The sequence below is a fragment of the Gadus morhua genome, chromosome 8 (assembly GCF_902167405.1).
Source record: "Gadus morhua chromosome 8, gadMor3.0, whole genome shotgun sequence".
In the NCBI taxonomy this organism is placed as follows: domain Eukaryota; kingdom Metazoa; phylum Chordata; class Actinopteri; order Gadiformes; family Gadidae; genus Gadus; species Gadus morhua.
Window position 1 is genome coordinate 23,580,490 of NC_044055.1, and position 11,250 is coordinate 23,591,739.

Genomic DNA, 11,250 nt, shown 5'->3' on the forward strand with positions numbered 1-11,250 from the left:
TAGTATGTGGGTAGTATGGAACATGCCAAGTTGAAACAGTAAATTTTCACTTCTCATGTATAACTGCTTGCAAGGCTGATCTTGTCAGTAATCGTGAAATCTTAAGTGTAGCACGTTTTTGGAAACATTGGTTGAGTTACTAAAATCTTTAATTCAGTCATAAGATTATTTTATAGCATTTTCTTATTTTTTGCAGTTGAATAACCTATTATCCATCCTCTTCAAATGGCTTTAAAAGTATCCTTTTCTATTTGGGCTGATTGTCCTGAGATCCGATAAATGGCTAAGAAATCAGACATTTCTTTCTCTTAATTTATTATTATTTTCAAAATCACATCAAAATGTAACATTGACGATCTCTATCGTAACTCTATATTTAGTTTTCTTTCCGTCTTCTTACTTTCCTTGTGTCCTGGTGCCTATAGATAGAAAAATGTAATTACTAATTTTAAAGCATTAAAAAGTTTGTATTGACTCAAAATAATTTTTAATGAACACAATAATGCAGTCAGAGATTTTATTTTCATTATTTCACATACCTTTTTCATTCTGTCTTAACATAAAAGACAGTGCCATGGCAAGTCAGTTTCTGGGGAGTTACTTTTATTTAGGGTAATGCAGATATCGTGAAACCACCGCTTGCATGTCTCACATTGGGTCTAGAAAATAAAACATTTGAACACCAGTTACGTTTATTGAGTTTTTTTTGAAGGCATGTATGTATGTTTGGTCAAATCATTTCTGCCTTAGGGGTCAAAAATAACTTGAGAGACAATCTGATAATGTTTGCTTATGTGCCTTTGTACATGTTTGTGTGGGTGAGTGTGCGTACAATTGAACAGAGTGGCATGTTTGGGTTTTTAAGTTGGACTATGCAATCCACATATGTTTCAGTCAGTGCAAACATCTAATATTATGTGTCTGATATAATGTGACCTGATGTTACACAAAAGACAGCAGGAGTAGTTACCCAGTCAATAACAACTGCTTCAGTTGTTGCCGTTTTTGGGACATCTTTGAGTCCACAGATTGAGCAATACTCATCTCTTGGTACTACAGTGGCAAAGGACACAAGTGAACTTTACTGGACAAGCTTTGTTGTTTTGTGTGCATAGTAAATATATTACGAAAATTGTATTATGTAGTATGTATACCTGAGGAAGAGAGCATTGTCTCTGCCATTTCAGCCCGCAGCTTTCTTATGCTGCTGCTTGTTGGATTTATGGTCATTGATGCAGGAATTTGTGGAAAACTTTCAGCAACCTTTCTTGCCATCTAAGGAAATCCAGAAATACGTCTTTATGCACATTTACAAAACATTTGGTACAAGAGTCTTTGTTACATAATAGTGTTTAAGGTCACGTGAGATAACTGCTGATTGTTGTGCGGTACTACCTGCATCACAAACACTCCACAACTTGTGCTGTCCTTTTGTTCATTGTGCTTTATGGTTCCTGCTGTCCACTTAATGCTGCTCCAGTGCTGCCTGCCTTGTATGTTTTGGCGCATTTTGAAATACAATCTGCAAATATCGGTTATTTTGGGTGAATGCTCTCATCAAAATGTATGTTTGAAAGTCACAGGCAGAAATACTTTACCGGTAAGTCATTGCAGCCTTATTTGAGATGTCATGGTCAATCTCTGAAGAAGCAGGGTCAATGACAAACACTTGGGCTGACGGAGCATGAAGATACTGATGATCATACATGAAAGGAGAACAATATTAGAACTACGCTTATCCATTAAAAACGTTGTTGTTGTGGGTCAAACACGCTTAAAACGGGAGCGTATATTTTCCCTGGGTTCTATTTTACTCTACCCCTGGAAAAAAGCTTTCGGAAAACTGCCCCTTATGTCATCACAGGTGGGCATGTTGGGGGTATGTCAGGTGAACTTTAGAACAACATTACATGGTGCTCGCCATACTATATCCTTATTACTCACCACAAACCTCCAGTGACTGTCATTGATATTTACAAAAGACACTGCACCATCAAAACAGTCAAAGTCCACCTGTGTAAACAACAAGGCCATACATTTGAATAATGCTCAGTGAATTCAGCTCAATCCACTCTTACAAAATGACATAATCTGCTGTGTTTGTACAGTTACTGGGATACCTTAATATTGACATAGAAATTGAAAATATACTTTTTTCATTTGGTGTCGAGACATTTGTTGTCTTGTGCCTTCAAGGATCACACCAGTAACATAGTGATCCATCTGGAGCAGACGTCCAGACTTTTCAAATTTATTAAGAGCAGCCCGAATGTAGCATTCGATTGCCTGCAGGGATGAAACATTTAGTTATTCACATCAACATGTAAAACATTTCAATGATTAAGAAGCAAATGACTGTGTTCCAACAGATTCCTAAAATATTGTGTGTAGAAAACTGCAATAATCGTCAGTGCATAGCATTACATATCTGTAGATAGAGCCACTGGGGGAAAGTTCTGAAAGATGACAGTATATGTTTATTGCTATATTATACATACAGTCATGGCCAAAAGTATTGGCACCCCTCCGGAAGTGTTGGTTTTTGAGCAAAATTCACACACTTTAAGGTTTTTTGATGAAATAACCAAACCAGGATAGTGTCAATAGCTCAACACAACTGCAACAACAATTGGTTCCCCCAAATTCAACACAAAATAGCGCCACCAATTGTTGTTGGAAGTGAACACTGCATGGTCAAAAGTATTGGCACCCTTCCCAACAAGTGTCTTTTGCAGTGCTAAAAGCAAACTTTTCATTGTTAAAATCCAGTGCTACCGTTATAGGCAGTCAGACGTCAGCTGTGGTATCATTCCTGAGAAATATAAGCCCATTTATAATGGTCAATAAACTCCAGTTTACTCACTTTACAACTCTATTGGTTTCTATGGACATGTATGAGGTTTTCTTTAAGGATTCCAAATATTTGAATGAATCTACCTAACCCTTTATATACAGCTGATTATCAGTGCCAGTGATTATCACTGCTTCCTCTGACACTGATAATCAGGTGTATATAAAGGGGTAGTGGTAGTGTGCTTTTATCACTGCAAACGACACTTGTTGTTAACTCCTCATTACATTCATTTGTAAAAGTTAAATCATTTCTGCTGTGTCTAAATTTGATTACTTACCTCACCATTAAGAAGTTCATGTGGTCGTAGTGTTACCAAGTCTGCATGCCTCAGAGTAAAGGCATGAGGAGGTGATTTAATAACTGCCACTACTACTTCTGTTTGAGGTTGTTCCCACAGCATCTTTACCTACAGTATGGGAAATGACAATGAAAATGCTTTATGGTGATTTTGCCTGGTTCACAGTTTGTTCATTTAATTCCTACTGTAACACTAATTTTGTGTTTACAAATACCTCTTCTCTCCACTTCTGTTTCTCTGTGCCTATTGTATCTGTTTGTGAAGTCATTTCTCCTTGTTCTCTGCTGTCCTGTTCCTGTTCTGCTCTTGTCCCTTTCTCTGTCATTTCTCCCTTTTCCCTGCTGTCCTGTTTCTGCTTTGCTCTTGTCCCTTTCTCTCTCATTTCTCCCTTTTCCCTACTGTCCTGTTTCTGCTTTGCTCTTGTCCCTTTCTCTCTCATTTCTCCCTTTTCCCTGCTGTCCTGTTTCTGCTTTGCTCTTGTCACTATCTCTGAAGTCATTTCTCCTTTTTGCCTGCTGTCTTGTTTCTGCTTTGCTCTTGTCCCTATCTCTGAAGTCATTTCTCCTTTTTCCCTGCTGTCCTGTTTCTGCTTTTCTCTCGTCACTATCTCTGAAGTCATTTCTCCTTTTTCCCTGCTGTCCTGTTTCTGCTTTTCTCTCGTCACTATCTCTGAAGTCATTTCTCCTTTTTGCCTGCTGTCCTGCTTCTGCTTTTCTCTTGTCCCGATCTCGGTCATTTCTCCTTTTTCACTGCAGTCCTGTTTCTGCTTTGCTGTTGTCCCTATCTCTGTCATTTCTCCTTTTTCTCTGCCATCCTGTTTCTGCTTTGCTCTTGTCTTTGTTTCTGATGTCAATTTGCCTTTTTTTGCTTTTGCCCTGCTCTCTATCTCTTTTCTTTTTGTTTTTTGTTCACTTTTAGGTGCACCATAGTATTTGGATTTGTCAGCTTGTCTTGGGGATCCGCGCTTTGCCCATCTCTCTTCAGCTAAATCCACATAATTTTTGGGACATAGTGGTCTGATAAGGAGGTCCTCTGGAAGTTGATTTCTGAGGATATGTTCAGTATATCTTCCTTTGAGTGAACAATACATTTTTCGGATGAATTCTGATGACCTGAGGTATCGTTTTTTGTGGAGAATGTTGTGTTTAACAATCTTAAACCAATTCTCAATATGGCAATTTGTGTCTCTAGTTTGGTCTTGTTCCAGGTCGTTTTCTCTGTGTGTTTTGTCTGTGGCATACCTCTGTAGGTCTCCCAACATGGCACCACTCCAAAGAGGGTAAATGGCCATGTAATTGTCCAGAAGAACTTGTATTATTCTGGGGCAATGGTATGGATTTGAACCGTGAACATTTTCCTGCTGTCCTTCTGCCGCTGATCTTACTTCCTCATAGATTCCTTTGAATTCTCTTGTGTATGGAGAGCTTCCAACAAGTGTTTTGACAGACCTCCCGATTTCTGCATCCTCCCAACTGTACAACTCTGCCTCCATATGATCCTCCTGCTCTTGACTCTTGCTATTGTAGATAAGTGCCTTCAGAAAATCCAAACTGCTTTGGACGTCGTCATTCAGATGTTCTGTCAGCAAAGCAATGCAGAAGTGTCTAAAAATGCGACATGCAGTCTTAAAATCAATTGTGTTCTGCAGTCTTGCAAAAATGAAGGTTGAGAACTCTCTGAGGGACTTGTCATTGGTTTTCCTACCAATGCTGCAATTCACTGCTTTAATTATGTGGGCAGAGCACAGATGAAGCACTGTGAAGGGTTTTATATCGACCCATTTCTGTTGCCTCTGGATAATGTGAAATGTTCTCTTCAGGTATGCATCTATGCTTTCCTTGTTGAATGCTAATAGTACAGCCTGAATTAATGCCCAACTATAATCTGTCTCTACCTTATGTACCCTGAGAGAAGTATATTTGGACAATTTCAAAAGAAACTGCATCAGCCAAAAAGCAAGGGGAGGTACACTGTGCTCATTGGAGATCATCTCGGTGACTGGGAGGGGCGGGGCATCTTGACCATGTCCTGGCAAGGCCATTGCATAATAAAGGACTCTCCGCTTGTCTTCAGGAGGCTTTGACACCACCCCCCCTGTGGCATCCAGGTACAAAGAGACAGGCTTCTTCATCCTCAGGTGATGCACCAAGATGCTTAGGCCTGTCTCTGTGTACAGGTGTATCCCCAAGGGGTTCACCTGAAGATGATGTACATATCCTGGCATGGTATAATAGCTGCTGTCACATTCCCTCATTATGCCTTGCATAAGCTGCATTTCTAGGAGAACATTGTCGTGTAATTTTCTGCTTTTCTGCACTTCTGCAGCGATTACTCTCAAGATGTTCTTATTGAGACTTTTTGTCAGGTTGCCTGACACAAGTTCTGAAACTGGAGTGGTGCGCAGTCTCCTGTAGTACTCTGCACTCACTCCTGTGACCACAGATTTCGCGATTTTGCCCCTGCGAATATTGGTTGCTGGCCTGAACCGTGTCTCATTTTTCAAATGTTTAATTTCTCCCTGACGAATAACAGCCATTCTAATGGTGGGTTGACGCCGACTAGGCTTGTTTTTCATCCTAATAATGTACCTTGCCTGACAGGTGGAGAATTTGCAAACAGCAAGCAAAGTTAAATATGGTGCATTTCTTTTCCTGCTGCCATGAACACGGACATGCTGGTATGTAAAATGCAGGACACAGCTCGGGTTTTTTCTTTTAAATTCACTGTGAATTACATTTGTCCATGTTTTTTTAAGTTTGTTGACACCACTGTGAGGTGAGATGTTGCTCCACTGATTTTGTGTAAGTGAAATTGTGAATTTCTTGGCCGTGGATGGCACCTTTCTAAACACTCCATCACTCTTTACAAGAAAAAATTCAGATAAATGTCCTTTTGCATTTGCCTTTCTCTGCCTCACCTTCTCTGGCTCGGGATCACTAAAAGAAACATCAGATCTTCCACTTTTAGGGGACACTGGACTGTCAGAGTCTTCTGACTCTTGCCCTTCTGCGATTTCCCTCTGACTTTCTGAAGAATCGTCATCTGTGTACTGCAGCACAACAGCTTTTTTCTTGCTGTGCCTCTTTTTAACACAACTCAATCCTTCTTTTAGTGCAGATTCTTGATCGCTAATGGAAGCATCAGATCTGCCACTTTTTGTGGACACTGCACTGTCAGAGTCTTCTGACTCTTGCCCTTCTGCAATTTCCCACTGACTTTCTTCAGAATCGTCATCTGTGTACTGCAACACAACAGCTTTTTTCTTGCTGTGCCTCTTTTTAACACAACTCAATCCTTCTTTTAGTGCCGATTCTTGATCGCTAATGGAAGCATCACATCTGCCACTTTTTGGGGACACTGCACTGTCAGAGTCTTCTGTGTCTAGCTCTTCCACCATTTCCCTCTGACTTTCGACAGAATCTTGATCTGTGGGTAACTCTGGACCTTTTGAAATGCATGATGTTGCCTTGACCTTTCCCCTAATATCTCGCCGATCGTATGTCCATAGACAGTGGAGCCATTTCTTGTTTTTCTCTTTTACATTGCCAAAAATCTTTTGGGACAAATTTGACCACACATCTGAACAGTATGACTGGTCTTGATCTAAAATATTCAATGAAAGGAAATGCTCCACAATCAATTGCTCTCCTCCAGCTATTGACCAGAGATCATCTCTGGAGGATCCCTTGCCTTTCCGTTTTTTGGGCATGTCTGTACACCAAAATGGAATAAAAATGGAATAAAGTTACTATCCTCAAGAGTGCAGAGCAACACTGACAAATTAACAAGTTAACTAATACTCATAATTGAGTACTTTTGCCAAAGTAAGTAATAATAATCATTATTTTTACAGCACTATCATTATAGTCAGTTTCACTATGTAATGTCGCCAGAATTTTGTGGAGAGTATCAAAACTATACATTTTTGGAAACTTTATTGTGTAAGCAATCAGAAAAATAATGTTTCAATTTGCCCTGATACCGATATACCCGCCATATTGGATTTTACAAAAAGGCTGCCGTGTAAAGGGTTTTCGTCAATATCTCAGCTTCAAAATAACCTAGAGCTTTTATTTTGAGAGCTAAACCATCATTTCAGGGCCAAGAAATCCAATGGTAACAAAATAAATAAGATCGATTAAACCTAAAACTTAATTGACAGAAATTTGTAGTTTTATTGAATGTTTTACAAGTGATCAATCATGAACGTTCCACTAAGTTAATGTCCATTAAGAGCCAACCTGCTCCTCATGACAGAAATGTGTTTAATGTTTAAGGCAATCAAGGAGTCTTTATATCATCACTATCATCGTCATCATCAGTTTCATACTTATTCTGTGTGTCCTCATCCTTCTGACACGCACTGCCGCACTGGCAAAGATCGGTGCAGGAGAAGTTGTTTTTTCAGCAAGAACATCAGAAGAACAGTCTCTTTTGCATTGACAGCTAACCATCTCAATGATGGCCTTTGGAGCTGGAAGGGCATCTGTCATGGATGGTTTCAGCTGGCTATCAGACTCCTTGTGGTAGCCATTCTGCAGGGGATCCATCTGAGAATCTTGCAGAGCAATGCTGGCCTGTCCCCATACTCTGGCTTGGATATGGACTCTCATGTTGTCTCAGAGCTCCAAGGGTAGGAGGTAGCTAAGGCTAGGAACCATAAGCCAACCCACGCACAATTGCCATATTTTTCTGTGTTTACAGTACAGTTGTGTATTTTTGGTTTATTTTTGATTCAACTGAATTTATTGCACTGTAAAGTACCGTACTGCAATGTACAGTTTTGAGTATTTGATTTTTTTTGGTTGGGGTGAAAACGTGCCTTCTGTGGAACTGAAACAGTAAATATGGAAGACTGCAGTGTTTTATATAAAGTAGACTAGTGTGTTGCTGCTGATCTGAAAGTGTATTCATATTATACAAGTGTGTATCATTTTGGCATCAGAGTGACATTTTTACAAGGGATTGTTAGGTTTTGTTAGAAGAGTTTCAATTTGACATTGATGTGAATGGCATATTCCTCAGTGTTGTGTCTTATTTTCTGGTGTGTAGAGTATTGACACAATGAGCCAAGATTTGCAAAATGTGTTCAAGCAATTGAAAAAAACTGTAATGGACATTAACTTAGTGGAACGTTCATGATTGATTACCTGTAAAACATTAAATCAAAACTAGAAATTTCAGTCAATTAAGTTTTAGGTTGATTATAGCTTATTTATTGTGTTACCATTAAATTCATTGGCACTGAAAATGTTAGTTTAGCTGTCAAAATAAAAGCTCTAGGTTATTTAGAAGCTGAGATATCGACGAAACCCTTTTTCACGGCAGCCATTTTGTAAAGTCCAAGATTGCGGCCATATAGGACTTGAGGCAATTGGAAACATTGTTTTTCTGATTGCTTATACTATGAGGTTTCCAAAAATGTATAGTTTTCATACTCTCCACAAAAAGCCAACGGAAGTTCAAATCCAAACATAATGAACCTGACTACTATTAGGCTCCCCACTATTTTTTGGATTTTAAACTGCCATACTATTAAGTCTGACATCACGCCGGTGTTACACTGAATTCTGCGACCCATCGAAAAGTGTGACCCCAGAGGGCGCTGTTGCACATTTGCTGCAACATGCACGCAGCACGAGTTGGAAGTAGACAGGCATGAAGTCGATAAAACAGTGTGCATTATAACAAAAACATAAATAAAACATAAGATCAGGTCCAAATAAAAGTCAACACAATATCTATATAATCGAAACTACGCAAGTTAAGCATGAACGATGCGACTAATAACAGATGAGTCTGACACACGTATCTGTTGCTGACGACACTGACCACACACACACACACACACACGCGTACGACGCTGAAGTTGGCATCCGATTCGCAGCATCCGATTCGGCTTGAAAACCACTTAGAATCTTCAAATCGGTCCTGATTGAAAACCACTACACCTATACTCTTCAAATCTGGACTACATTATCACAGTGAGGCTATACATTATGTAAAACATAGTTTCAGATTTTTGAAACCGTTACCCTATTTGTGAAAATGCAATGCGGTCAGGACCCCTAAATGAGCCTGTATTGCATTTTCACAAATAGGGTAAAGGTTTCACAAATCTGAAACTATGTTTTACATAATGTATAGCCTCACTGTGAAAATTAAGTCCAGATTTGAAGAGTCTAGGTGTAGTGGTTTTCAATCAGGACCGATTTAAAGTGGACCAGCTGCCGAATCGGATGCTGCGAATCGGATGCCAACTTCAGCGCCGTCACACGCGTACAAGTTGCAACTACCTACTTTCTGAGGGGTATGCAGACACATCACTGGCGTCCCCCCCTCCCAAAAAAGAAAGTGTATAAATCGAATTGATTCAAGGAGTTTCAATGATGTAGTCATCATAAAGCATGGGCTATAAAAACGTAAATGTTTATTTTAAAGTGCAATTTCAAAGTACAAGTTCAAAGAACAAGTTCAAGAATTGCAAGCAATAAATTGTGCATAACGTTACTTTGAAACATTGCATAACGTTACTTTTTGAAGTTTGACAAGCAGCAGGGACATTTATTTCACCACATTAGAAATTGAATGAGTCAATCTAACGTTAGCATATAGCTCAGCTTGCTAGTAGAAAATGCAACATCAGCGAACCACCAAACAAACTCTGTAAAACGTAACAATATTTCAATCTTACCTTCATATCAGCCAAAAGGAGGTGGCTGCAGAGACTGTTAACAATTCGAAAAATAAGCACTTATGGCACGTTAATCTGTATGTTGCACAGTTGGTTTGACAACTTGAGGTCCAAAGGTTAAGGAGCATACCGTGCCGAAGTTAGTTTGATGTTGGATATCCAACAGATATTCAACAGATATTCGGCCATTAATTTCCTATGGAAGACGGCTTTTTGCTCAATAGCTTCCGAGTTATGGGACCCAGAGGCCCCAGACCAATGTAGACCTGTCCTACTATGTGGTACTAACAACACACACCTCACTAAAAATTTATATTTTATTTATTTCATTTTAATTGTGAAAAATTGCGGAAAATATATATTTGTAAAATAAGCCTTGTGGCACATGGGGGTTATTATTATCTGTGTTATACAGTTGGTTTGACATCGAGAGGTCAAAAGGTTAAGGAGCATAATACGTTTATTTATTTATTTTATTTGTGAAAAATTGCCCAAATGATATATTTGAAAAATAAGCCTTGTGGCAAATGGGGGTTATTATTATCTGTGTTATACAGTTGGTTTTATATCTTGAGGTCAAAAGGTCAAGGAGCATAATACGTTTATTTATTTATTTTATTTGTGAAAAATTGCCAAAATGATATATTTGAAAAATAAGCCTTGTGGCAAATGGGGGTTATTATTATCTGTGTTATACAATTGGTTTTATATCTTGAGGTCAAAAGGTCAAGGAGCATAATACGTTTATTTATTTATTTTATTTGTGAAAAATTCCCGAAATGATATTTTGGAAAAATAAGCATTGTGGCACAGGGGGGTTATTATTATCTGTCTTATACAGTTGGTTTGATATCTTGAGGTCAATAGGTCAAGGAGCATAATACGTTTATTTATTTATTTTATTTGTGAAAAATTGCCCAAATGATATATTTGAAAAATAAGCCTTGTGGCAAATGGGGGTTATTATTATCTGTGTTATACAGTTGGTTTTATATCTTGAGGTCAAAAGGTCAAGGAGCATAATACGTTTATTTATTTATTTTATTTGTGAAAAATTGCCGTAATGATATTTTTGAAAAATAAGCCTTGTGGCACAGGGGGGTTATTATTATCTGTCTTATACAGTTGGTTTGATATCTTGAGGTCAAAAGGTCAAGGAGCATAATACGTTTTATTTATTTATTTTATTTGTGAAAAATTGCCCAAATTATATATTTGAAAAACAAGCCTTGTGGCACATGTGGGTTATTATTATCTGTGTTATACAGTTGGTTTGATATCTTGAGGTCAAAAGGTCAAGGAGCATAATACGTTTATTTATTTATTTTATTTGTGAAAAAATGCCAAAATGATACATTTGAAAAATAAGCCTTGTGGCAAATGGGGGTTATTATTATCTGTGTT

The 11,250-nt window shown here is 38.4% G+C and overlaps 1 protein-coding gene across 2 annotated transcripts; it reads right to left on the bottom strand.

Annotated features, from left to right (window-relative positions):
* Window positions 1-298: 298 nt before the first annotated feature.
* Window positions 299-10,102, bottom strand: LOC115549546 (uncharacterized). 2 transcript variants are annotated; one of them, XM_030364813.1, is made up of 10 exons: window positions 9,847-10,102; window positions 3,132-3,260; window positions 2,152-2,286; window positions 1,945-2,013; window positions 1,599-1,693; window positions 1,396-1,522; window positions 1,155-1,275; window positions 971-1,053; window positions 540-659; window positions 299-419 (listed from the first exon to the last, which is right to left on the bottom strand). In XM_030364813.1, the coding sequence occupies exons 1-9, from the start codon at window positions 9,850-9,852 to the stop codon at window positions 555-557; spliced, it is 870 nt and encodes a 289-aa protein (XP_030220673.1). In that variant the 5' UTR covers window positions 9,853-10,102; the 3' UTR covers window positions 299-419; window positions 540-554. The 2 variants fall into 2 exon arrangements, with proteins under 2 accessions (XP_030220673.1, XP_030220672.1); XM_030364812.1 differs by lacking the exon at window positions 9,847-10,102 and adding an exon at window positions 3,367-3,975.
* Window positions 10,103-11,250: the final 1,148 nt, after the last annotated feature.

Bases quoted from the DNA above. Each gene is read 5' to 3' on its own strand.
- LOC115549546 (XM_030364812.1), bottom strand. From the start codon at position 3,945: ATGACAGAGATAGGGACAACAGCAAAGCAGAAACAGGACTGCAGTGAA. The intron at 2,014-2,151 runs GTATATTTTCAA...TTGTTTACACAG, and splicing joins CTCGACACCAAATGAAAAAA to GTGGACTTTGACTGTTTTGA. The intron at 1,523-1,598 runs GTAAAGTATTTC...CGATATTTGCAG, and splicing joins AAGGCTGCAATGACTTACCG to ATTGTATTTCAAAATGCGCC.